Source organism: Camelina sativa, chromosome 14, assembly GCF_030686135.1.
Source record: "Camelina sativa cultivar CO46 ecotype springtype chromosome 14, ASM3068613v1".
NCBI classification, from domain to species: domain Eukaryota; kingdom Viridiplantae; phylum Streptophyta; class Magnoliopsida; order Brassicales; family Brassicaceae; genus Camelina; species Camelina sativa.
The window spans coordinates 10,943,030-10,969,876 of NC_141893.1; the positions used below are offsets into that span (position 1 = coordinate 10,943,030).

At 33.4% G+C, this 26,847-nt stretch overlaps 3 protein-coding genes and 3 long non-coding RNA genes across 6 annotated transcripts; 1 reads left to right on the forward strand and 5 right to left on the reverse strand.

Moving 5' to 3' along the window:
- Window positions 1-953: 953 nt before the first annotated feature.
- LOC147928041 (uncharacterized) lies at window positions 954-1,846 on the forward strand. Its single transcript, XR_015579718.1, has 2 exons — window positions 954-1,064; window positions 1,531-1,846. It is a non-coding gene; the product is annotated as an uncharacterized LOC147928041 (long non-coding RNA).
- Window positions 1,847-11,345: 9,499 nt separating this feature from the next.
- Window positions 11,346-12,551, reverse strand: LOC104743496 (paired amphipathic helix protein Sin3-like 3). The gene is made up of 4 exons (XM_010464567.1): window positions 12,412-12,551; window positions 11,696-11,885; window positions 11,494-11,607; window positions 11,346-11,408 (listed from the first exon to the last, which is right to left on the reverse strand). The coding sequence occupies exons 1-4, from the start codon at window positions 12,549-12,551 to the stop codon at window positions 11,346-11,348; spliced, it is 507 nt and encodes a 168-aa protein (XP_010462869.1).
- An 844-nt stretch (window positions 12,552-13,395) lies between these two features.
- LOC104743498 (paired amphipathic helix protein Sin3-like 2) lies at window positions 13,396-16,762 on the reverse strand. The gene is made up of 9 exons (XM_087485991.1): window positions 16,626-16,762; window positions 16,258-16,518; window positions 15,977-16,157; window positions 15,759-15,886; window positions 14,374-14,532; window positions 14,032-14,256; window positions 13,725-13,908; window positions 13,551-13,652; window positions 13,396-13,467 (listed from the first exon to the last, which is right to left on the reverse strand). The coding sequence occupies exons 1-9, from the start codon at window positions 16,760-16,762 to the stop codon at window positions 13,396-13,398; spliced, it is 1,449 nt and encodes a 482-aa protein (XP_087342117.1).
- A 917-nt stretch (window positions 16,763-17,679) lies between these two features.
- On the reverse strand, window positions 17,680-18,783 carry LOC104743499 (paired amphipathic helix protein Sin3-like 3). The gene is made up of 5 exons (XM_010464571.2): window positions 18,677-18,783; window positions 18,283-18,573; window positions 18,073-18,190; window positions 17,861-17,962; window positions 17,680-17,781 (listed from the first exon to the last, which is right to left on the reverse strand). Exons 1-5 carry the CDS (start codon window positions 18,781-18,783, stop codon window positions 17,680-17,682), a joined length of 720 nt encoding a protein of 239 aa, XP_010462873.2.
- A 1,032-nt stretch (window positions 18,784-19,815) lies between these two features.
- On the reverse strand, window positions 19,816-24,632 carry LOC109128616 (uncharacterized). Its single transcript, XR_002035054.2, has 6 exons — window positions 24,130-24,632; window positions 20,565-24,035; window positions 20,411-20,482; window positions 20,242-20,296; window positions 20,081-20,126; window positions 19,816-19,964 (listed from the first exon to the last, which is right to left on the reverse strand). It is a non-coding gene; the product is annotated as an uncharacterized LOC109128616 (long non-coding RNA).
- Window positions 24,633-26,262: 1,630 nt separating this feature from the next.
- On the reverse strand, window positions 26,263-26,786 carry LOC104741119 (uncharacterized). Its single transcript, XR_015579241.1, has 2 exons — window positions 26,652-26,786; window positions 26,263-26,500 (listed from the first exon to the last, which is right to left on the reverse strand). It is a non-coding gene; the product is annotated as an uncharacterized LOC104741119 (long non-coding RNA).
- Window positions 26,787-26,847: the final 61 nt, after the last annotated feature.

Below are 26,847 nucleotides of genomic sequence, written 5' to 3' on the forward strand. Positions count from 1 at the left end.
TATAGAAACCATATGTAATTCGGTTTGGTTACAGTTCGGTTTTTTCGGTTTATGTTTTTTCGGTTTTATCAAAAATGAAACCATATAAAAACCATACGTATAACGGTTTGGTTTGGTTTCGGTTTGGTCCCGGTTTTTAACGGTTATTTCATACTTTAAAACATAGATAGTTGATACATAACTAAAAAATAAGCATAAAAGTAAAACCTAAACATAATTCAAAAAAAATATAATCCAAATATAGTTTTGTAAATCCAAATACTTAATTGAAATTTAAATTTTTAAAAAGTAAAGGCTATTTAAAAAGAAAACAAAAAAAAACCAAAATAAAAATGTGGAGATCAATAACTATAAGCCCAATGAAGAAAAAAAATATTGATATTGTTATACAATATAAATTTATAAGTTGAAAAACTTATTATATCTAATTATCCTAAAATTTTATAAAAAACCAAAAAACCATTCGGTTTTACGGTTTTTAACCAGACCAAACCTAAACCAAATGGTTAATTAAAATAAAAACCAAACGGATTTTTAGATTTAACCATAACCAAACCCATTTATTTCGGTTCGGTTTTTTTGCTCACCCCTACTTTGTTCTCTCCCTTTCCTTCTTTTGAAACATTGATGTGATTTTGAGCTGTCTAGGTTATGTATTTTTTTTTTTACAAAATTAGTAAATAGAAAGCAAAAGATACAAAATAATTAAAGGATAAAAGATATTTATTTACAGATTTAGAAAGCAAAAGATAAAAGATAATTATGTACTAAATTAGAAAGCAGAAGATAAAAATAATTAAAAATATACAAGAGATTTATTTACAGAATCGTATTATATAAAGCAAAAGATGAAATTAATTAAAAAGATCAAAGATATTTAATTACATAATTAGAAATCAATAATTTAGAAATTAGTAAAAAAAACTTTTAGTTCCACCAAGTGGTACCTTTGTGGTTAAAAAAACCATATGAAAATCCAACTGTAATCTTGGGAAAGAGGGCAAAAATATCTAAGACTATCCTCATTCCTAAGATTATCCTCATTCCTAAGACCATCCACATTGGTAAATCTTTTAATGGTGTCTTGAACAATGTAATACTCCCTCCGTTTCATAATATAGGATGTTTAGAGAAGTTTTTTTGTTTCATAATATAAGATGTTTTCAAGTTTCTAGGTAACTTTTAGATTAGTTTAATACTTTATATTATGCAGTCTTGTTTGTGATTGATTAAACTTTTTTAAAGTGGTCATTTCTTAATCTGCGTGTTTTACTCAAAACATTTTATATTATGAAACGAAGGGAGTATTAAATTTAATCTAAGCATCCTCATTACTTTTGTTTTATTTTTTCTCCTCCATTGGTGATTCTCTAAATGTGGGTGTCTTTAAGCATACAAAAAAATTAATATAAAAAATGTGTTTTTAATATAATAATAAAATGTCACAAATGTTTAAAAGAAATTTATGCAAAATCTTTGAATCTCTTCATCAAGTCTTCTTCATCCTTGTGATTTCATCACCACCTGCAGGAAGTTAGCTCCAAGGTTTCTCCAGAAGTCCTACAACCAGAAGAAGAAGTCTGATGGATCATCATAAAGGATGTATGTGGGCTTAATTAAACTTCAAAGGATGCAAACTCAGCAAGGTAAAGCCAGTTCTGGAAGTAAGCAATACGTTCTCGCATTTGATTTCACCAAGTGGTATCTTTGTGGTTAAAAACCCATATGAAAATACAATTGTAATCTTGGGGAAGAGGGCAAATATATCTAAGACCATCCTCATTCCTAAATCCTTATGAATGTCTTAAATATTAATTAATATTAAAAATACTCCATTTTTCTGATTTAGAGAGTCTCTAAAAAGACACATATATCTCCTCATCCACTATATATTTTTCCTAGTTTTATATTTAAAGACATCCAAATGACCAATGAGTGGGTGTTCTAAGACATATTTTGCAGGTTCATCATGAAACGCTTCCTTCACAGAATAGATGTATGAAACTGCATTATCCATAGTTTCCTCTAGTTGTGGTACACTCTTCCCAACCATATTAGCCTCAGGTTCATCACGTTTCGTTTTGGCATCATCAGAAACAGCCTTGGGAGGGATGGTAATCTCAGACTTGGGCAACAAGACTCTCGAATCACGAGGCTGCTTCGGGTTCCCTTTAGTAAGTTCAGTCATTCTTGCGTGTTATCGACGACTTCACAAAAGAAGAGAATAACATTAGAAGAAAACAAATTCACAATATCGGCTAAACCCTATATGGTATCGAAACAGAAGAAGAGAATCTAGGGTTCATAACAACAGATCAGATAATTGAATCGGGTACTAAACTATTTTTTTCTTTTAAGATTTTTCAGAGTCATTCAAGAAACAGAGCCAAAGTGCAGTAAAATATGAAATAAAAAACTCGATCGTAACCCTAATTCGAACCAGGTGAATTCAAATTGCAATTGAACGAAAGAAGGATAAAACGAAAGAGGCGTTTACCGAATTTGGCAGCGGAGCACGACGGTTCGTCTTCCGCAGAACTTCAATGGTTTCTTCTAGAAGCAAAAACCCTAAGAGACTGATTTATGTTTTTTTTTTCCTTTATTCACGAGAGATTTAAGAGCTTTTCTAGTTAATTCTATATACTAGTATATATATGCCAATGAGAAAATGTTATATTTCTTTTTTAGTCCAAAGTTGAAAAAGTCCAAATAATTAAATTCTCTAATAAACTGCATATTACAAAACATACTTTAACAAATATTTTCGTTCAAAATAGTTTTTCCTAAAGTCTTATATTTCTTGATTTATTTTGTTTGGTTTGCTCTGTATTTTTTGGCCATTTACATATAGGTTTGAGTTACTCGAGCTCGGACCGCGCCATTAAGGGTTGATTCAAGCGTGAACCTATAAGCTCCTGTGTAACCTTGTTATTTTTCTGAAAGTAATTTCATTGTGTAGCAGCGTGCTGTGCTCAAGTGTTGAACTTCTCTTGAGCCTTTCTTCTAGGGGTGGGCGTTCGGTTTTTCGGTTTGGTTTCGGTTCGGTTTTTTTGGTTTATGGTTTTTTTGGTATTATAAAAATTGAACCATATAGAAACCATATGTAATTCGGTTTGGTTACAGTTCGGTTTTTTCGGTTTATGTTTTTTCGGTTTTATCAAAAATGAAACCATATAAAAACCATACGTATAACGGTTTGGTTTGGTTTCGGTTTGGTCCCGGTTTTTAACGGTTATTTCATACTTTAAAACATAGATAGTTGATACATAACTAAAAAATAAGCATAAAAGTAAAACCTAAACATAATTCAAAAAAAATATAATCCAAATATAGTTTTGTAAATCCAAATACTTAATTGAAATTTAAATTTTTAAAAAGTAAAGGCTATTTAAAAAGAAAACAAAAAAAAACCAAAATAAAAATGTGGAGATCAATAACTATAAGCCCAATGAAGAAAAAAAATATTGATATTGTTATACAATATAAATTTATAAGTTGAAAAACTTATTATATCTAATTATCCTAAAATTTTATAAAAAACCAAAAAACCATTCGGTTTTACGGTTTTTAACCAGACCAAACCTAAACCAAATGGTTAATTAAAATAAAAACCAAACGGATTTTTAGATTTAACCATAACCAAACCCATTTATTTCGGTTCGGTTTTTTTGCTCACCCCTACTTTGTTCTCTCCCTTTCCTTCTTTTGAAACATTGATGTGATTTTGAGCTGTCTAGGTTATGTATTTTTTTTTTACAAAATTAGTAAATAGAAAGCAAAAGATACAAAATAATTAAAGGATAAAAGATATTTATTTACAGATTTAGAAAGCAAAAGATAAAAGATAATTATGTACTAAATTAGAAAGCAGAAGATAAAAATAATTAAAAATATACAAGAGATTTATTTACAGAATCGTATTATATAAAGCAAAAGATGAAATTAATTAAAAAGATCAAAGATATTTAATTACATAATTAGAAATCAATAATTTAGAAATTAGTAAAAAAAACTTTTAGTTCCACCAAGTGGTACCTTTGTGGTTAAAAAAACCATATGAAAATCCAACTGTAATCTTGGGAAAGAGGGCAAAAATATCTAAGACTATCCTCATTCCTAAGATTATCCTCATTCCTAAGACCATCCACATTGGTAAATCTTTTAATGGTGTCTTGAACAATGTAATACTCCCTCCGTTTCATAATATAGGATGTTTAGAGAAGTTTTTTTGTTTCATAATATAAGATGTTTTCAAGTTTCTAGGTAACTTTTAGATTAGTTTAATACTTTATATTATGCAGTCTTGTTTGTGATTGATTAAACTTTTTTAAAGTGGTCATTTCTTAATCTGCGTGTTTTACTCAAAACATTTTATATTATGAAACGAAGGGAGTATTAAATTTAATCTAAGCATCCTCATTACTTTTGTTTTATTTTTTCTCCTCCATTGGTGATTCTCTAAATGTGGGTGTCTTTAAGCATACAAAAAAATTAATATAAAAAATGTGTTTTTAATATAATAATAAAATGTCACAAATGTTTAAAAGAAATTTATGCAAAATCTTTGAATCTCTTCATCAAGTCTTCTTCATCCTTGTGATTTCATCACCACCTGCAGGAAGTTAGCTCCAAGGTTTCTCCAGAAGTCCTACAACCAGAAGAAGAAGTCTGATGGATCACCATAAAGGATGTATGTGGGCTTAATTAAACTTCAAAGGATGCAAACTCAGCAAGGTAAAGCCAGTTCTGGAAGTAAGCAATACGTTCTCGCATTTGATTTCACCAAGTGGTATCTTTGTGGTTAAAAACCCATATGAAAATACAATTGTAATCTTGGGGAAGAGGGCAAATATATCTAAGACCATCCTCATTCCTAAATCCTTATGAATGTCTTAAATATTAATTAATATTAAAAATACTCCATTTTTCTGATTTAGAGAGTCTCTAAAAAGACACATATATCTCCTCATCCACTATATATTTTTCCTAGTTTTATATTTAAAGACATCCAAATGACCAATGAGTGGGTGTTCTAAGACCAAGTCCATCCTTGAAGTGATTTATGTTTCTGAAAAAAAAACATAATAGTATTTTAATTATAATTTTTTTTTATTGAAATGACTACTAAATAACTGACATGTGTGTAGTAGCAGTTGAGAAACGTTTCTGAAAGTCCCTACTCGAGACATTTCTTTCTCTTTTTTCAGTTTTTAATATTTTTATTAATTTAATTTTGTTGAGCACCCTTAGACCATCTCTATCGGCCATCATATATATTATGAGTGTCTTTAGTATTTTTTTTCTAATATAAATGTAAGACATCTGTGAGGAGAGAGAAGAAAGAAAAGAATGTTTTTTGCATGATATTAACAACCTCGTTATAGACCCTTCTAACTTATCTATCACTTTTCTATTGGTTTTTAATTCTATTATAATTTTTATTTTTATTTTTTTAGTTTGACTTAGACACTTCCATCTCTATTACCAATAAAGATGCTTTTAAATATTTTTCCATTGGACATGCTCTAACCATCCATTCAAATATATAGTAGCTTATATATATCAAAGTGAATTGAAGAAAAAGAAGAAAAAATTCATTTCATCCCCACTAATCGCAAATCTCAGACCTAATTGATATGATCCATATCTTGCTTCACCAGCAACATCTGTGAGACACTCTCCATTTTTTCTTAGATATAATAAATTTGTGATTTGCTCAATTGCTCATTAGGCTCTCTGCCTTAAACTTCTCGTATTGCGTGAGCTGTTTTTCTGAAAAACTGACTCAAAAATCTAACTCATATTGGTTAGATTGATATGGAAGGAAGCTCGGGTAACAAGAAATAAGCCGAGTTTCATCTGGTGGCAGGGACGACGGGAGAGAAGGCAGAGGTAGTTGAGAACGTTTTCCAGGGCCTTAAGAGTCAGATCGGTTTGGATGGGTTCATAGAGGAGACCAAGGACAATTCCATTCAGGTGTGTTTGGAAGGATACATACGGTCGAAGAACGACAAGAACAAGAGTGAAGAAAACTTCCAGATATGTGTGGACGTCGGAGAAAAACTCACCAGATGGTGACATGTGTTAGTTTTAACGATCAGAGATTAAAGTTAAAAACTCATCAGATCATGATACGTTTCAGTTTTAACAACTAAATATCCAAGTTAATAACTCATCAGATCGTGACACGTGTCAATTTTAACGATTAAAAATCACATATCAAAGTTATTAACTCAACAGATCGTGACACATGTCTGTTTTAACGATCAGAAATCACAGTTTTCAAGATTGGTAAAACGATGCATAAGATAATTGTAATCTTATTATGTTAAAAAAACTCCTAAAAAAAGGATTGTAAATAAACTGCTCTATATAAGCAAATAGATGATGACATATTTTTCACCAAACAAAATAATTTTGACTAGCTTTTTTTTTTCTTAGTAAAATTTTTCTTCTTTATTTTTTATTAACCTTTTGTTTGACACATCATCGTTCTTGAATATGTCTCGAAGGCAATTTGTTTGTTGTCTAATCAAAGCAACTATATAAACAGATTCCTAGATATTACCACGTGTTTTCGTCGTCGTTTTTTTGAATTTTGTTTTGTTTCTTAATTTCGTAATGCATACTACGCAATTTTTGACTTTGAAGTGTTAACAAAGTTTCTTATTCATGGTAACTAAGGTTTTTGGGATTAAAAAATTTCTCACGGTATTATTATTTCTATTAATTTGCAGGAAAAAGATGAATACACAAATGTAAGATAACAACAGAGATTATATTAACACTAGATCAACTAAACAAAAAGTGTTCTTATCGTCGAACGATAGTACGTCTTACAACAAAGTGGGAAGCAATAAAAATTTTCAAAAATAATAGGCTCATTAGAATAAATGTTCTCATAGAAAAGGGATTAAGAAAAATATACAGAAACTTATTAATTCTAAAAAATATAAATAATCACTTCTATATAAACATAGATCGTCTCATATATTCATCTAACAAAATAATTTATTCAAAAATATTGCTTTCAACTTTGTTCTATTGGTCAAACTTTTTTAATGGGAAGACAAATTTTCCTTATTTTTTGAAACCAAAATATACTCATACTTTCTACTTTTTCAGTTTGGAATAGGTAAGATTAATATGTTGACAAAAAATGGAAGATTAATATATGCATCTTCATTTTCTAATATGTATTTTAAAATTTAATGTAGAAGTTTTAGATTGTTTTATTTAATTTATATTTTCATCTTTGAATGATTTGAGATTCATATATTACCGTGCTTATAATTTTCTATTATTTCATTAATTATGTCAAATTAATTTTCTTCTAATTTCCCCACCTTGATTGGTGGTTGGTCATAGACCTTTTCTTTTGTGCAAACATGCAAACATAATTGTTGCTATTCGTTCAATCTCAATTTTTTGTGCAAACATTATTGTTACCATTCGTTCAATCTCAAAAGGAGATAAAAAGGAGAAGGTTATCAACCTAATGGTTGGATAAAGTAGGCTAATCAAACACAAACCTACAACAAACATAGATAGACTGGAAAAAACATAAATCGCTGTTGATAAATTTCCATGAAATACATTGAGAAATTTAACATCAAAATTTGTGACGTTGGAAAAGGGTCTTTAGTTTCATTGGTTGCTGGAGCAAGCCACTTTGAGATAGCTAAAAGACGTGAACATATTCTCTCCACACAGGAGGAGGGCAGAGCCGAAGTTCTCTGTATGGTGGAGGAGGTTGGACGAAAGGTTATCTCCCTAAGGAAGGAAGGTGGGGAAGGTTGGACGCAATGTTATCTCCCCAAGGGAGGAAGATGGAGCGAAGGTTATCTCCCCAATGAAAGAAGACGGAGCGAAGGTTCTCTCCAGGTGGAGGAGGTTGGACGCAAGGTTCTCTCTATAAGGGAAGATGGCAAAACCGATGTTCTCTCCATGGTTAGTCATACACTATTGTGTTATTTTTTTTATTCAAAATGTTTTTTGAGCAAACAATTTTAGTGATTAAAGAAACTATTCAAAAGTAAAAGTAAAGAGACATATAATAGTTGTCTTAATTTGTTCATATAGATATTTTCTAGGTGGTGGTAAATAATATATTTTTAATATACAGTATACTTAGGTATAAAAAATACACTTTTAATGATAACATACATAAAATATTTATTTATATATGGATGAAACAACCAGACCCATTTTTTTTATAATAATAATCTCATTAAATACCCCGTAATATTTAATTACAACCTAAACAATTAACCAACAAAAAATAAATATAAAGCAAACATCAACATGCACAGCGAAAACATAAACCAAACTAGCATCCTTACCAAGGCTTAAATAACAAAATAACATAACCAATAATACAACCGAGACCCTAGATCATCCTCCTCATCATCGCCATGATTCCACGCTACACATTACCTACACCACAAACACAATGAGATGCGTGAGTATTAGCAGAAATACCCAGTGAGGCGATCCTCCCATCTACGAGCTATACACACAAGCAAATCAAGAGTACAACCACAAACAAAATATAACAAACCAACCATTAAACATAACTTCCAATAACACATTCACCACACCTACACATCATCACACAAAACAATTCATACAACCTAATCGTTTAGATAAGCTCATGTTCACGCACTCTCCTTATCAACCCGATTATAATAACAAATACAACCAGTTGAGACTCTCCAAACGTCTGCAACAGCCCAGAAACGCCCTACAACAAACCACACAACCAAAAACGACTTTATAGCAAAACTGCAAATCCCTCCAGTGAAAAGCTATCCCTAGACGTCACAAAGCTTCTCACAAAATTTCAGCACGGTCAGATCTCAGGTGAAACTACAATCGATCCCGAAACACCCGATGGTCTCAATCCGCGACTGAGAAGAAACGCCCCACGAAACTGTCGATATCTCCTATAATATTAACTCAAATTTACTTATGTAAAAAGGAGAATGTACGAAAATCTCTTAGCTACAATCCTACCAAAAATCAATACCTTTCGAAACGATTTGAGCAGTCGGATCCTCCTTCTCCCAAACCCTGACGATTCTGTTTCTTCTCCTTTTTTCTAAGATAAAGCTTTGTTGATCTCTTTCTCTTTCTCCTTCACACCAAATCGACGAAGGCTCTCTATCTCTCTCTTTTTCTGTGACTCCCAAACTCCATCAAAACAAACTAGGGCTTTTGGTTTAATCTAATTACATCATTATTTAATTAAACCGATAATTAAACCGAAATTAATTAAAATCCACTCCTTTGATTTATTCAACACAACCCAAAATATAATTCTGGAATACGGATGTTACAATGGATATAATTAGTGTATTATAGTAAAAAAAAATTATAAGTAATGTACAATAAATTTTATTTACAAAACTTTAAACCCGCATTGGGCGGATCCTTATATAGTTAATTAGATTGGCCAGGAGGAGAGAGCTTAACTAAAAATATTGGAGCTGGCCGATCGAAAACTCTACCTTGATCTTCTCCAATCTTAGTGTCTGTTTTTATCCATATCCAATCTACTCTAGAAGTAAAATAATCATCGTACTATGTCTGTCTGTCGTCTATTTTGTTTATCGTCTTTGATGTAACCTTGTATACTATTGAATGTTGAATGAGAAAGCAAGCACTCGTAGTCTCTCTCATTTACGCCACATGTTTCGTATAGGGTCCTTTTTCTTAATTACTTTCTAGAATCCGCGGATTCTAAAGGTTTAGGCATGGGTGTTTGGGTACCCGTTCAGATTCGGGTCGGATATTTCGGATTTTCGGGTATTTCGGTAAAGGGGTTCTAAACCTATTCGGGTATTTTTAATATTCGGATCAGATTTCGGATAAACACTCATCGGGTTCGGGTTTTACCTAATACCCGAAATATACTTCAAATTTAGGTTCATTTCTAATTATTTACATCTTAAGCTTAACAAAATAGTCGAATTCAATCTGAACTCCAAAAAAATCTAAATTCAAATCTCTCTAACTCTGATATTAAAAGTGAAGAAAAGTTATGGTGATTGGCGAATATGTTTATTATCGAAAATGTTCTATTTCTTTTGTCTTTTTCTTCTTTATATTTTTTAATATGTAAAAAAAAATTTATTATCTAGAGTTCATGAGTGTAAAATTAGTATCTAGAGTTCGTGAGTGTAAAATAAAAACTGTAATTAAATCTGTATAAAATAATTATAATCTCTCATATCTAAAATTTTAAAAAAAGAAAGTAAAACTGGTATCAGAAATAGGGGCAAACCCACGTTATAGAATATGGGGACAATTGTATCTAGTAATATATAAATACTTGAGGTTTTAATATTAATCAAAGATATTAAAATGGCAAAATGGTTACACTTTTCCCCTTAAATCCTTAATGTGGCGGGTTCGAGTATCACTAGTTACTATTTTGTAGTGGCTGTTTATATATATTTGGGTACCCGTTCGGATATCGGATAATATCCGATTTCAATAGGTACTAGATCCATTCGGGTATTTTAAAATTTTGGATACAGATTCAGATATTTTGCCTAGGTTCAACGTAATAATTTAAATCCCTTCGGTTAAAGAGTTGCAATAATTAACATATAGTACACTATAGATTCGTTCAACTTGACGGGACATTATCATATCCACCGGTTTGGAGTAATAATGCTTTGCCAAACAAATTTAAGTTTTGTCCGAGGGACATTTTTTATTTTAGTTTGTACTAATGTAATAAATCTTCTTTTTCACCATCTTTAATTGAAGGGAGAAAGCTAGAATCTTCAATTCCAATCAAAATGAAAGAAAACGTTGAAGCGTTACATTTTATGCCCTTTTTTTTTTATTGTGGAAAGTCATTGTTATGTGCAATTGTAGGATCGTCATAGTTTTGTAGAAGCTTTACATTGTTAATTTGTTATATGCAATTGTAATTCTCTGATCTCTGTTCTCCTACAAGGCTCAAATCGTTGTTCTTTTGAGCTTCCACTTGGTTATTGATAGATTTGAGTTTGATGAATTGGTTATGGCTCTCTTCCTCTATGTTTTGCTTTTGAGTTTTTTTTACCCTCTCGGTTCCTAACAGAAGATGACTCCAAAAAAATAGTTATGCAAAAAAAAAAAAAAACATATGTAACATATGCATGCCAGAAGAATCGACCTGAACTCAAAACCTCTATCATTGCACACCTCAATATAGAAGCAAATGTGCATATCATGATGTCATGTTCCCTATAGAGTAAGAATCAAACTAAACTCAAAACAAAAGAAAACTATAACAGTCTCTTCTTGTTAGAAACTATTATTTCTGTGTCTAATACACAAGGATTACTAGGTCAACTTAAAATGTCTGGAAACTCCATGAATAGATCTTCATGATCCTGAACAAGTGAAACGATCTGCAAAAGATAAAAAAGCAAATCAAACCAAAAAAAAAAACAAAAGAACCAAAGAACCAAAAAAGTGCAACACAAAGTGGTCCACCAAGAACCCTACCTCCTGGTACATTTTCACTATGGACTTGTTTTCTTCTTGGTACATGTTCAGTATCTCGAGAAATGACTCATATACATGGCGATCATCTCCCTGAAACCTTGCCTGCACGTAGACGGATTTGTTAGCATAGATGAAACATCAAAATGGTACTTGCTTAGGATTGGTTATATACTATTTTAGCATTCTATACCTTAAGCTTGCCAAGAAAACTCGCTACACGTTTCCTTTTGTTATCATCAGATGCAGCCCCTTTCTCAATCTTGAGATGAAGGATTCTCTGAGCCTCAGCTGAAAGGAAGTCATTTAAACGAAGCAGCAGATCCTGGTGATCTTGCAGGAGTTCGTCCACCCTTCCAATGGCACTAGCAATATCAAGTACTCTACAAAGAGAATAATAAACAAACTTAATCAATTAACAATGTGTGGTTGTTGTATATACTGAGGCTTCAGATCAAGGTAAAACAATATTTAACAGGGAGACAATAATTCATACCTATGATGTCTAATATTGTAAATGAGCTTGTAAAACACGTCATATGTTGGAGGGTCATCATGCAATGCTTCCTTCACAGCAGTAAGGTATGAAACCAAATCTTCCTTAATTGGCTTCTGTGGCACGTTTCCTGCTTTTTGATCAGCCTCCGGAGGGATGGTTATCTGAGCCTCAGCCTCCGGAGGGATTGTTATCTGAGCCTCAGCTGGAAGGAAGACATTTAAACAAGAAGCAAATTCGGATGATCTTTGATGAATTTCTTCATTCTAGCAATGTCATTAGGGACATAAACCCTACAAAGAGACTTAGTAACATCAGAATCAATTCACATAGTGTGTTTTGTTCTGTAGATTGATACTTATGAAATGATAAGAAAGCCAAACATATAACAAGAGAGAAAAGAACTTATATACCTAAGGACGCGAACATCAATGAAGAGCTTTAAAAACTCGTCATACTTTGCAGGTTCATCATGGAATGCATCTTTCACAGAATTGATGTATGAAACCACATCATACATAGTTGGCTTCGGTGATACGCCTCTTCCAAACATGGTGTGGATTTGACCTAAACCCATCAAAACAATTCAGATCATCAATCCTTGATATATCAAGTGGTAATCTCAAAGCTATTCCCACACCTTTTTTTCTTTACAATCCTAAAGTTTTAAGAAACAGAACCTAGAGTGGAGAAAAAAATAATTTAACGACTTGATCTTTAACCTAATCAAGAAACTAATTAGTAATCAATTGAGAAATCGAGAGCAACGAACCAGATTTTTAAAACTCGATATTTAACCTAATCGTCAGATGAACAAAAAATAAAGTTAAAGGAAGAAGAAGAAGATGGTGGTCGTATCGTATAGTTACCGAACGAGCAAGAAGCTGTCTCTTAGCGCAGACGACTTTTAAGATTTTAAGAAACAAACGCACTGCGACACTTTCTCGAATTCTTCTGTTGGCGAGTCAGCGAGTGTATTTATAGTACTGAAAAAATAAAATTCAAATTTTGAAAAACCATAGTTAAATAGGATTGTCAAAAGCTTTCCTATTGTTTTGACAATCTTTTTAAAAAATAGTTAAAAAAAGAACATACATGTTACATGTAAATGTCAGATCATCGACCTGAATTCGAACCTCTATAGTATATATGGAACAATACAATCATCGCACACCTCAAATATACAAAGTATATGTGCATACCATGATGTCATATGTTCTCTACAGCGTAAGGATCGAACTAAACTCAAAGTATACAAATGAAGCTATATACTAACTTGTCGTTAGAAAGAACATGACAATTTTTCGTCTCTTCTACCCCAAACATTATATTCAAGCCTCCTAAACTAAAGCAGAGACAGTCTTCTAATGTGCTCAGCTATCTCTAGTGGAATTTGATCACCCTGATGGATTGAAAATCTCCGAAAACTCCATTATTAAATCTTGATGACCCTGAACAAGTGCAATGACCTGCAAAGATAACAAAAAAAAATCAAACCAAAGAGAACTAAGAAAGTGCAACTCACAAAGTGTCCCACCCAAGAAACCCCTACCTCCTCATACAACTCATCTACGGACTTGTTTCCTTCTTTGTACATTTTCAGTATCTCGAGAAATGACTCATATACATGGAGATCATCCCCCTGAAACCTTTCCTGCACGTTGACGGATTTGTTAACATATATGAAACATCAAAATGGTTATATTATTTTTAGCATTCTATATACCTTAATCTTGCCAAGAAAACTCGCTACAAGTTTTCTTCTGTTATCTTCAGATACAGCCAGCTGTTGGAGGAATCTCTGAGTCTCAGCTGGAAGGAAGGCAGTTAAACGAAGAAACAGATTCTGGTGATCTTGCAGGAGTTCCTCCAAGTATTTAACGGCACCAGCAATACCAGTTAGTATTACTCTACAAAGAGAATAATAACATCAGAATCAATTCACAATGTGTGCTACTTGTGTATTAGTGTATATATTGAGACTTGAGATTAAGGGCAAACAAAAACTGAACAGGGATACAAATAATTCATACCTATTACGTCTAAGAGAACGAAAGTTCTCGAAAAACACGTAATATTTGAGAGGGTTATCATGAAATGCTGCCTTCACATCAGTAAGGTATGAATCCAAATCTTCTTTAGATGGAGGGATGATTATCGTAGCCCCATCTGGAAGGAAGACACTGAAACCACGAAGCAGATTCGGATGATCTTTAAGGAGCTGCTCCACCCTTGTAATGACACTAGCGGCATCAAGTCTACAAAAGAGAGACAAGTAACATCATAATCAGTTTCACATGCATGTCTGTGTGCGTGTGTTGTTGTGTAGATTGAGAAAAATCAAATATATAACATGGAGAAAAGTCAATTCATACCCACGATTATTATAATCCTTCATGAGCCTCTGAAACTCTTGATATTTGGCAGGTTCATCATGTAATGCTTCCTTCACAGACTTTAGGTATGAAAGCGCATCATCAACAGTTGGCTTGGGTGTTACGCTTCCTTTAACCATGGTGTCAGATTGGCCTAAACTACATTTTTTAATCATCCAAAGAAAGAGATCAGATCATTGAATCAATCGACTATCTAAAATCTTTCAAGAAACAGAGCCAAGTGCAGTAAAAGATCAATCTCGTTCCTCAAGAACTGTTAAATCCAAAACGACTACATAAAATGCAATAACATTATTCTGAGTCGAAACCCTAATCAAAACCAGATTCGAGGGCGCAATGTAATGACTCTACGATGAAGAAGTTATAATTCAAGAAACGCTTCATTAGATCGAGGAAGGATTTGAAAGCAGCGAATCAAAAAACTCGATCGTAGCCTAATCGTCGGGTGAACTCACAATTCAGTTGAAACGAAACAAGGATAAATCGGAAGAGGAACGAAGTATAGTTTACCGATATCAGCAGAGCAACAAAGAAGCTTCGTCTTCGCAGAGTAAAGGGACTTCAAGATTTCTAGAAGCAAAGCGAAAACCTCAGAGACTGATTTGAATATTTATTCACGAGTGTATATTTATAGTACGTAGGGAATGTCATATTCTTTTTATTATCGACTTTTGTTTGCAACTTTGAAGTGAATCATATAATATCATCAGATAAGTTAATTAAATTTTTGTTTTCATAAAATCATATAATATCATCAGATAAGTTAATTAAATTTTTGTTTTCATAAAATCATATATGTTAAAGTTTGAGTTTAGGATATGTTCCTCTCTGTTTTTGTTGCTACGTTGAACTCTGTTTTGACTTTTGACTATTTACCCTCTCGGTTTCTAACAAAAGATGACCCCAAAATCATATTTAATAGAAAAAAACATATGCACATGTGCGATGCCAGAACCTGAACTCAAACCTCTATAATATATGAAACAATACAATCATTACACACCTGAAATATAGAAGCATATGTGCATATCATGATGTCATATTCTCTATAGGATCGAAATAAACTCAAAAAAGTTTACAAATGAAACTATACAGTCACTTGTCGTTAGAAAGAACTAAATTTTTTTTTTCTCTTATACCCCAAACATTATATTCAAGCATCTTAAACTAAAGCAGAGAGGTCTTTCTAAAGTGCTCAGCTGTCTCTAGCAGAGTTTGACCCTGATGGATCAGTGGATCTCTTGAAACTCTTGAAAATCTCTGAAAAGTCCATGGCTAAATCTTCATGACCCTGAACAAGTTCAAAGAACTGCAAAGATAACAGAACAAATCAAACCTAATAGAACTAAGAAAGTTCAACTCACGAAGTGTCCCACCCAAGAAACCCTACCTCCTTGTAAAACTCCTTTCTGGACTTGTTTCCTTCTTGGTACATTTTCAGTATCTCGGTAAATGACTCATATACACTACGACCATCCCCTTGAAACCTAGCCTGCACATTGACGGATTTGTTAGCATAGATGAAACATCAAAATGGTAAAATTGCTTAGGATTAGTTTTATACTATTTTAGCATTCTATACCTTAAGCTTGCCAATAAAACTCGCTCTACGTTTTCTTCTGTTATCATCAGATTCAGCCCGCTGATGGAGGATTCTCTGAGTCTCAGCTGGAATGAAGTTATTTAAACGAAGAAGCAGATTCTGGTGATCTTTCAGGAGGTGCTCCAAGCTTTCAATGCCACCACCAGAAATACTGAGTAGTCTACAAAGAGAACAATAACATCAGAATCATCAATTCACAATGTGTGAAACTTGAGATTAAGGGCAAACAAAAATTGAACAGGGATACAAATAATTCATACCTATGTTGTCTAATATAACAAAGTACCTTGGAAAACACGTCATATTTTCTAGGGTCATCATGAAATGCTTCCTTCACAGCAGTAAGGTATGAATCCAAATCTTCCTTAATTGGAGTCGATGGTGTGCTTCTTGCTTTGTCAGCCTCGGGAGGGATGGTTATCGTAGCCCCATCTGGAAGGAAGATACTGAAACCAAGAAGCAGATTCCGGTGATCTTTAAGGAGTTCCTCCACCTTTGCAATGACAGTATTGACACCAACTCTACAAAAGAGACAAGTAACATATATCAGAAGTAGTTCACATGTGTGTGTGTTGTTGTTGTCTAGATTGAGAAAAATTAAACATAACATGGAGAAAGTAATGCATACCCACGATTATAATCCTTCATGAGCATGATAAACTCTCGATATTTTGCAGGTTCATCATGGAATGCTTCCCTCACAGACCTTACGTATGAAATCGCATCAACATTAGTTGGCTTGGGAGTTACGCTTCTTCCAGCCATGGTGTCAAATTGGCCTTATCTACATTTTTTTTTTATCATCGAAAGAAAGCGATCAGATCATTGACATTGAATCCATCTACTATCCCAAAGCTATTTCTTTAAAATCTTTCAAGAAACAGAGCCAAGTGCAGTAAACTATCAATCTCATTCCTCAATATCAGTAAAGGAAAACGACTAAATTTATAATGCGATATCATTCTTCTGAGTCAAAACCCTAATCAAAACCAGATTCAAGGCCTCAATGTAACTCTCAACGATGAAGACGTTGTAATTAAAGAAGGATTTGAAAGCAACGAACCAGAAAACTTGATCGTAACCCTAATCTTCCTATGAATTCACATTTCAATTGAATGAACAAATAAAAATCGAAACAGGAACGAAGTTTGGTTTACCGATACCAGCAGAGCAACAAGAAGCTTCGTCTTCGCAGCGTATAGGGAGTTCAAGATTTCTAGGAGCAAAGCAAAAACCTCAAAGACTGATTTGATTTTTTTTATTCACGAGTCTATATATATAGTGGGGAATGTCATATTCTTTTTATATTTTTATTATCGACTTTTGTTTGCAATTATCAGATAAATTAATTAAAAAACATTTTCATAAAATCATATATTAATTTCGTAGTTCACATCAGATTTACTTAAATTAGAAAACACATTTGTTATTTGACTTGAGTTTTGTTTAGTTTGCTCTGTATTTTTTTTGGCCAAGTCATTGGGTTGAGTTTGCTCTCTATTCCTCTCTGTTTTTGTTTCTACGTTGAACTCTGTTTTTAAGTGTTTTGAGTTTTTTCACCTCTACAGTTTCTAAGAAAGATTAACTAATCAAAGTCTACATAGCCCAAATGTACACAGCTCTGCTCTTTTTATCTCTTAAGGCAGAGACAGTCTTCCAATGCCCTTAGATATCTCTAGACTCTACTCTCTAGTAGAGGTTGACCCTGATGGATAGGTGAGTCCACTGAAAATCTCTGAAAACTCCATGACTAAATCGTCATTACCCTGAAGAAGTACAAAGACCTGCAAAAGATAACAAAGCAAATCAAAACCAAAGAACTAAGAAAGTGCAACTCACAAAGTGTCCCTCAAAGAACCTTACCTCCTGATACGCATCATCTTTGGACTTGTTTCCCTCTCTGTACATTCTCAATATCTGGAGAACTGAGTTAACTACATGACAACCATCACCCTGAAACCTTGCCTGCATATTGAAAATCTTGTTACTTAAACCACAAGTTAACTTGTAGGAAACATCAAAATGGTTTTCCTTAATTCTCAGGCTTGGTTTACCATTTAAGCATTTCTCTATACCTTAAGCTTCCTGATAAAATTCGTTTTAGCTGAAAGAAAGACACTGAAACCAAGCAGCAGATTCTGGTGATCCTTCAGGAGTTCCTCCACCCTTGCAATGACACTAGCGGTATCGACTCTACAAAGAGACTTAGTAAAATCAGAATCTGGTTTGTTGTGTGTAGACTGAGAAAACAAAACATAACATGGATAAAACAATAGAATTCATACCTACGAGCTCTAAGATCATTCAAGAGCTTAATAATTTCGGCATATTTTGCAGGTTCGTCAGATAATGCTTCCTTCACAGCAGTGAGGTATGAAGTCGCATCATCCATAGTTGTTGCCTCCGGTGATACACTTCTTCCAGCCACATTTCGAAACTGGCCGAACTCGTTGTTAGCCTTGGGTGGGATGATTATCTGAAATCCAGCTGGAAGGAAAGCATTAAAACCAAGAAGCAGATCCAAGTGATCTTTCATGAGTTTCTCCATCCTTGCAATGACAGTAGTTGTGTCGACTCTACAGAGATAACAATAACATCAGAATCACTTCGTATATGTCTTCTCTGTAGATTATTTAAGAGCAGTTAATCTAAACATAACAGGGACAGAGCAATTCATACCTTCGAGCACTAAAATCATGCATTATCTTGAGAAACTGGGCATATTTTCCAGGTTCATCATGAAATGCTTTCCTCACAGTAGTTAGGTATGAAACAGCTTCATTCATAGTTACATCCCGTCGTAAGCTTCTTCCAACCATGGTATGGAAACTGACTTAAGAATTCAAGAAACTTCATCCACAGCAACAACGTCAAGATAGATTAAGAACTCAGTTCGTGTAGTATAAGAAACGTGAAACTGAGCGAACGATTTGGATGATGCATGTAATTTTCATCTTCAGTTTCATCGAACAAGATCCTTAAGAACATCTAGAATCAATCTCGATAGGAAAAAAAAACCAACAACAAGGCTGAACAAGAATGAAACTAGAAAATAATCAAATGAAAGATGGAGCAACGAACCAGATTAAACAAAACTCGATCTTTCACCTAGCCTAAAAGGAAGAAGAAGGTGATCATATAGTTACCCGACGAGGAAGAAGCTTCGTTTTTGCGGACTTCAAGATTTCAAGAAACAAACTGTTTTGAGTATATGAATTAGCGCTTCTGTTTTTAGATGTTTTGGTAAGTTTTATTGATTTTAACATTTGCTCAAGCTTTATCCAGTCATTGTTTTGATTTTCTCTGAATATATTTATATGAAAAGAAATGGTATAAACAACTGAGTCCAAAGGCCTAACTTAGTTGTACTTTTTGTTATTATTATTGCAGTTTTAATTTTATCATTGTTTGTTAAAGATTATACACACTCTTCCACAATTCTAATATTATCAGTAACTTAATTATGACGGAAAACATGATTTTACTATAAATTTGAAAACAACACGTAGGATACGTTATTCTCGTAATATCTGAAATTCTAACATTTTTGGTTTTACTAGAATAGTACCCGCGCCGCTGCATTGTTTTTTTATTTTGTTTTTATTTTAATTATTTATAAAACATTTTTTGTACTAGAAAAATCATTATTAATATAATTTTTGACAATGTTCATTACTAATATTTTCGATTTTAGGTTTTTGTTATTATTTGTTGTTAGTTATTTTTTTTTTATGGTAATGAAATTATAGACTAAAATCATTTTTTTTCTCGTATCACAATGCATTGGAATACCAGTATAATTGTTAGTTGTTTCGATCTTTTAAATAATTTTGGCTGATGATATTAAATTTAATGATAACAACTTTGATAAAATTAATTGTCTGATTCTTAAACAACAAATGATGAAACAAAACCACAAATTGTATCATCATCATCATCATTTGTTGTTAGTTGTTGTGTCATCATTCTGAAAAAAAAAATTACAAGATAAAAGTAATCAAAAAATAGAAAACATAATGAATCAGATAATCGGTTGATCAAAAAAAACAAAATGAATCAGATAATAAAAAATGCAGACTGTACCTGTATCCTCCATGGTGGCGCCACTATGGCTACTGTCGAGAAAAACCTTACACAAGGAAATTAAGATTTGTTTATGTTCTCATGCTACAAGCAGATGAAGGAGAAAACATGGTGAATATGAAGAGGCTTTACCACATAAAGCTTTACCACATAAAGCTTACCATTATGAGACGAGCGGCCTGAGAAGTCTCGACAACTTGCCACTGTCCAATTCCTCTGAACAGAACATCCACTCATGAGCACGAGTATGAAATTCAACAACACTCAACGGTTTTATTGAGAAACAAGATATGAATAGCATTTCAATATGACATTTCTGTATATATATACCTGAATGGAGGTTAGTATAGCAGAGACATCGTATATTGGACTCCATTGTTTTGGAGAATGTCCAAGCATAAACTGCACAACATTGACCAAGTGTGAGTTTTGTAAATCACATGCACTAAAAAATAAGATAAGATGATGGTAATCTCTAACTTACTGTTTGGATGAAACGTTGATAAGATTGAACATACAAACTCTTCTCTCTTATCTCTTCTCACCCTAATTGATAATGTTGGAGTTACAGTTCTCCAATCTCATCACCTAAGAACAGAGCACATAAGCTCTAATTCCTCTTTACACATCAATGATCACGCAAGATGATCCTATATTTTTCCTCTCAACCTGAATTTATAGTCTATCCTTCACATGCTTCTCTTTACTCTTCACATGTGCCTCTCACATGTGCCCTTTTATCAATACTCCCCCCTTTCAAAACAGCTTGTCCTCAAGCTGTGATGTAACAATTGTACTGAGGATGGAAAAACAGTGACTGCAGTAGAGAATAGAATCGTTGATGCACTGGTAGAGCTGCTCCTGAGAAACGGATCCACTTTGAATGTTAAAATCATGCTCCATCTTCATGAAGATAAGCTGTGGCGGAGTTGTTGGGATGATTGGCAGTGCCAACGACAAATATGCAGAAGTTGCAGGTTGAATGACTTTCCCAATCTGAGACCACCACACATCATCATATCGTTTGATTCGGAACTTGTATACAATCACATATCCATGCTCTTTGTTCTGTTTCCTGCCATAGTAGAGCTGCTGCTGCACACACATTGATCTTACGCACCATAGCATCACCGTAAAGTTGCAGGTCATCCGTAGTTGCAAGCTAAACTGCTCCAATTTTTTCTTTCTCCAACAATGCCACACTGAAAAATAACCTCTCTTGTACAAAACGATGGTTACTAGTTCCTCCGAGCTTGTGACAATGTCTTCAACTGATGCATGGTCATTAAGCTGAAATACACCCTTATGTTTTATATGCGTAAGTTTGTGAAATCTCTCAAAAACATTTTTAGCAGTACACTCTCCAGAGACAGTCCTAAGCTTCACACCTGTCAATCCTCTTTGATAAGCCATGATTACTAAATTGCTACAGAACATCAACTTCTCTTTGTCCAAGTTACAGCCATCATAACTAAGTTGTCCCATGATCTGTGAATCCTGTAGCAGCTTCATTGATCCAACCAAATTCCTATCCTTGAATTTGAATTTCCAGGTTTTGGAAGACTTCAGTTCATGTCTCTTTCATAGTAAATTGTACCTTCTTAAAAGCATTATATCGAACAAATGATCTTCAAAATAACTGCTGGTCGTTATACTTGCTGGCTTCTCATGACAATCAACCACTTCCGAGATATCCAAACCATGTAACTGTTTCTCTTTCTGAACCATCCAAGCAACACTGCCTTTAGTAGGTGACGAGAGTCGATTGTACTCTAAAACATCCAATGGTAAATCCTCAAGAATGTTCCTTGATTCATCTTTAAAAATCAAAGCTTTTTGCTGACCAAGACCTGTCTCAATCAACTCATGCTCCTCCTCAGCTGAATCTGATTCTTGCATTGAATCTTTTACTAAAATCACTTCATAATCAGAAGTTTGTATTGACGGGCTTAAAGGCTTGGCGTTCCTAAACCGAACATGCAATCGTGACTTGAAATCCTTCTAATTTGTGAAGGATACATTTGTGAACCAACTCAAAGCATCTCCTTCCAAGTGCGACGACACCAAACTTATCTTCTCCACATCATTATTTTGAGAAAAACGAAAGAATCTTTCAACCTTCGAAATCCAAATACACGAATAAACTCCATTGAAAATAGGTATTTCGACTGGCTTGACCAAACCATCTCCATAGCCCATCATCAACGTTGATTCGTTCTTGCTCAAAAGTGAATTATCTTTCGGATGTTCCATTATTATGTTGAGCACTGAATCAGAAATGTTTACCTGCGGTGATGAAAGAATCGTGTTTGCAATTGCAGTGTGTTCCACGTCCAAGGATTGCCTTTCAAAACACAAATCCCCGTCGCTATGCGTTTCTTTCTTCTTCTCCGAGACTTCAATTGGTTTTTCTTCTCTATACTCCTGAATGAGTCTGCTTCTTTCATCTTTGTCACCAAATCACAACAACAAGGCTAACTCCATCATTCCCCAACTGTAAAAAAATCCACATACTCGTGTTCGCTGTTGAAACCACAAGAGAGCTTCACCTTTGAGAAGACTCTGTGCAAGATTCAGTTTCTCATCCGCCGTGAAATTCTCTTGAACAAAGAAATCCTCCAGCCATGAAATCCATGGTCGTAGTTTAACGGAAACACCATCGAAGATAGGAAATCCCTCGAGACACATTGCAATCAAAATCCCCAAATTGTCAGAATCCCCAATTCGTTGAACTTTAACCCTTCACTCGCGTTGACCCTCCGATCACAGTTTCACCGCACCATTTGATAAGATTGAACATACAAACTCTTCTCTCTTATCTCTTCTCACCCTAATTGATAATGTTGGAGTTACAGTTCTCCAGTCTCATCACCTAAGAACAGAGCACATAAGCTCTAATTCCTCTTAACACATCAATGATCACGCAGGATGATCCTATAATTTTCCTCTCAACCTCTATTTATAGTCTATCCTTCACATGATTCTCTTTACTTTTCACATGTGCCTCTCACATGTGCCCTCTTATCAAACGTCCGTGAAACAAACCGAACTGTTGGTGGTTTATTTGGATAATTTTCTGGAAACTGCTGTGAGAGTTTGAAAGTACCTAACAGACACATACAAAAGATATTTAAGAAGACCAAAATGTTTTCTCATGAACCTGTCAAGAGCTTTCAAGGACATGAGACTTCACAGGATTGAAATCTTTGTATACTAAAACAGACCTTCGCGTAACAAATCTGATGAAAAAATCACATCCCGCGGTCAAAGATATTGATGTTTTATCTAATGACTGCCAAAATCGATCAATCAACAAAGCTTACAAAATTGAATCTAGAACAAAGAGATTAAGAAAACTATTGAATAAGATTGCAATCTCTCTTATTGTTGTAGAGGGTTTGTGAGTGAAAAAATCCTATCATCTCTCGTCCATGGCTGCTCTTTACCCGTGCTTCTTTGTTCTTCACTTAATTCCTTGGTCCACGTAGCAAAAAAATGCTGATCTAAATTAATTGTTTTAATTTGATAGGCTATTGAAGTAGACTATAAAGCAAACTGCCTATTTATTAACACCCAATGCATCCAAGAAGGTGAATATGTTTTAACTTTCACTAGATAATGTATGACTCTGGAAATTTAAAGCAGCATAAAACTAAAGCTAAGTTATCTACGACCTAGGACAAGGACTATAAGCAACCGAGCATCACAATCTGGAGAGGCTAAAACCTACTATGGCACTGATTCTTGAGGGGTGTCAGATATGAACGTTATACCTAGCTAGCCCCCTACATTCTTGATCTAAAGAACATAGAAACAACACTAACAGCTGCAATGCAACAAGCTAAAGTTTTCCTAATGTTCATCATTTTATCCACTTGTCAATTTCTTTGTAGTAGCTTTCACAAGCTTCTTGGTACTAACAACAAGTTCATCAATAAGAGAATCAACTTCACTCCTGTCAACAAATCAACAAGTCCAAAATCATCATCTCAAATCCTAAATCACTAAAACTCAAACCAAAAACAAAAAAACAAGAAGTTTTAACTCACAAAGATGGCTTCCCAACGTTACAATAAGAACGAGAGTGATCATAAGCAGCTCCTCTTCCAACACTATTGCCAAAACCTACACCAATTCCACAAAACGAGAGTGATCATAAGCAGCTCCTCTTCCAACACTATTGCCAAAACCTACACCAATTTCACAACCAACTTCAAATCGTAAACAAAACTGTAACCCAGAAACTCCTGGTCCGAATATGACACATGTTTCCATCACATCAAATATCTCTATCTCTAAAACAGCTTCGAGCAATTCGTAACTATATGCGATCAAAATTAGAAATAGATAACACAAAAACCCTTTCAATATCCAAACCCAAACCAACGAAATTGAAATGATACTATGGATTGAAACCCAAACTCTTTTAAGATTGGAATCTTTGGGGAACCCAAACCAACTACAGAACACCACCGTGTGACGAGATCGCAGGACGAAGACAACAAGATAAAACCTAGTGAGTCACCAAATATTGTGGTTAGCGGTATTAATTATTTTTAATTTGATTGCATATTGATTTTAAATGATATGTCAGTCTCTCCTTCAGTACAAAGGCGGGAGAATTGTATTGATTATATAATAAAATTAAAGAGTTGAAAGGAGATCGATAATTAAAAATTTGACAAGAGCAAAGATTATATAGTCTTATTTATAAAATAAATTAGCTAAACCCAAATCATAATTCCTATATAAATTATTCGGTTTAGAACAAATTTATTGGTTTAGACGAACGAAGAAAATCCCAAAGCATCACCGACCCTGTCCTGCCCCAGAGTAATAATTAGTGATTTCCAAACTCTCTGGTAAAAATGCATTGAAACCCGAAATCAAGCTTCGTTGTCCTCTAAGCAGTTTCTCCACCTTTTTTATGCAATCATCCCTATCAATACTACAATGGAATTATATTATCAATATTAATTATTTTTTTAACAAAAGAGTATAACCCCAATAAAGATTGAATTAGAATTTTATATCAAAATTTTCAGAAACTATAAATATATATATCACATACTTCCGAGTTTTAAAATTATGCATGATCTTAACAAAGTCGTCATACTTTTTTTTATCATTGTGAAAATGATTCCTTACAGCCGTAAGATATGCATACACATCATCTTTAGTTTTATTCGGTTTGCTTCCTTCACCCACATCTTTACTTCCTCCTCCCATGTTTTAAGGTTGATCGTTGAAGCTTTAATTTATTTTCCAAAAAAAGTATTGATGTCATAAATCTTAAAAGTTAAAATAAGCAAGATATATATATATATATCTAGTAAATTTACTTTCTTAGCTTTTGTCAAAATTTATTTATTTATTTGGGTACAAAAATATTAGTAAATTTACTTTATAAGATTATTCATAATAAAGAAAATACATCATTGATTCTGAAAAAGACAAACCAACTTTTGCCTTTCTTTTAATTTAGGTATTAAATTGTAGAAAAAAAATTCAGGTGAAGAAATTAAAGATTGTCAAGGTTTTTTGTAGGATTTCCTTTTTTTTTTGGTAAATCGTTGAGAAGTTTTTTTTTTTTTTTTTTAAGCTCTCGGATATATTAATTACTAAATCAAAGATGAGGAGGATAGTAATTATTTAATTAATGAAAATATTTATTAACTATTGTAAAGCTCCAACCACTAACTCTTACTAGTTTAATTAATCTATCCATTGTCTCTTTTTTTTAACAGCGCTTCTGTTTTTAGATGTTTTGGTAACTTTTATCTCCAATCATTTCATATTTTGGCCAGCTAGTCGCATCCACTAGATACTTTCCCAGTCTACATGCCATAAAAACATGATAAAAGTCGTATGTAAAGCCAAAGAGATATACATAAAATAATTAATTCATCGAATTATGATTTATTTTTTCAAAGATTTCTAGAACAGAATGAGAAGGAAGAAAGGCTTTGAAACTTCATTTGATTTCTTCCTAAGTGTTTACAAATAGCTCCTACATTTGTAATATTTATACACAGAGATACGTAAGCTTGTAAACTCTTAAGTATTCGGACATATGTCATCATCCGGTTGTGTCTAGTATATCAAGGGCAGTGTATCGGTTAAATAACTTGATCTTCTCTGTATAGCCATTTTAGGATTTGTTGAATTAGAAGAGTAAATAGTTGAGAAAAGATTGATGCATATATATATTTGGAAAGAACATATATCTTATAACGTTATTTATAAGCCTATAATGGCTAAATCTAATACATGGCTCCCAAATGAAGAAAGATAATGAATCACAAGCTACATCACCTACCCTCTAAGTTATACCAATCATCGATCAAGAATACATTAAAACCCGAAATCAAGTCTCGATGTCCTTTAAGCAGTTCCTTGACCTCTCCAATGCAAGCATTCCTATCAAGTCTACAATGAAATTATAAATCAAAATTATCTAGTTTTGTAAAAAAAAAAATTATGTAGTGCTATACCCTAACATGAATCAAACTAGAAATAAAAACCAAATATTTTTTTGTAACTTGCAAAAAATATAGATATATATCCATACTTCCGAGCTTTAAATTTGGTCATGATTGCTATAAAATCGTCATATTTATCAGGCTCATTATGAAATGTATTCTTCACAGCCATTAGATATGCATTTGCATCATTTTTAGTGGCCTTCGGTTTACTTCCTTCTCCAGTTTTTGTCGGTTTACTTCCTCCTCCCACCATGACTTAACGTTAGTCGAAACTACATTTCC

Bases quoted from the DNA above. Each gene is read 5' to 3' on its own strand.
- LOC104743496 (XM_010464567.1), bottom strand. From the start codon at position 12,551: ATGTTTGGAAGAGGCGTATCACCGAAGCCAACTATGTATGATGTGGTT. The intron at 11,886-12,411 runs GTATATAAGTTC...TTCTCTTTGTAG, and splicing joins ATTGATGTTCGCGTCCTTAG to AGTACTTGATATTGCTAGTG. The intron at 11,409-11,493 runs GTGGACCACTTT...TATCTTTTGCAG, and splicing joins ACCAGGAGGTAGGGTTCTTG to ATCGTTTCACTTGTTCAGGA.
- LOC104743498 (XM_087485991.1), bottom strand. From the start codon at position 16,762: ATGGCTGGAAGAAGCGTAACTCCCAAGCCAACTAATGTTGATGCGATT. The intron at 16,158-16,257 runs GTATGAATTATT...TTCTCTTTGTAG, and splicing joins TGTTATATTAGACAACATAG to ACTACTCAGTATTTCTGGTG. The intron at 13,653-13,724 runs GTATATAGAATG...GTCAACGTGCAG, and splicing joins GTTTTCTTGGCAAGATTAAG to GAAAGGTTTCAGGGGGATGA.
- LOC104743499 (XM_010464571.2), bottom strand. From the start codon at position 18,783: ATGAATGAAGCTGTTTCATACCTAACTACTGTGAGGAAAGCATTTCAT. The intron at 18,191-18,282 runs GTATGAATTCTA...GTCTCTTTGTAG, and splicing joins AATGATCTTAGAGCTCGTAG to AGTCGATACCGCTAGTGTCA. The intron at 17,782-17,860 runs GTAAGGTTCTTT...TATCTTTTGCAG, and splicing joins AAGATGATGCGTATCAGGAG to GTCTTTGTACTTCTTCAGGG.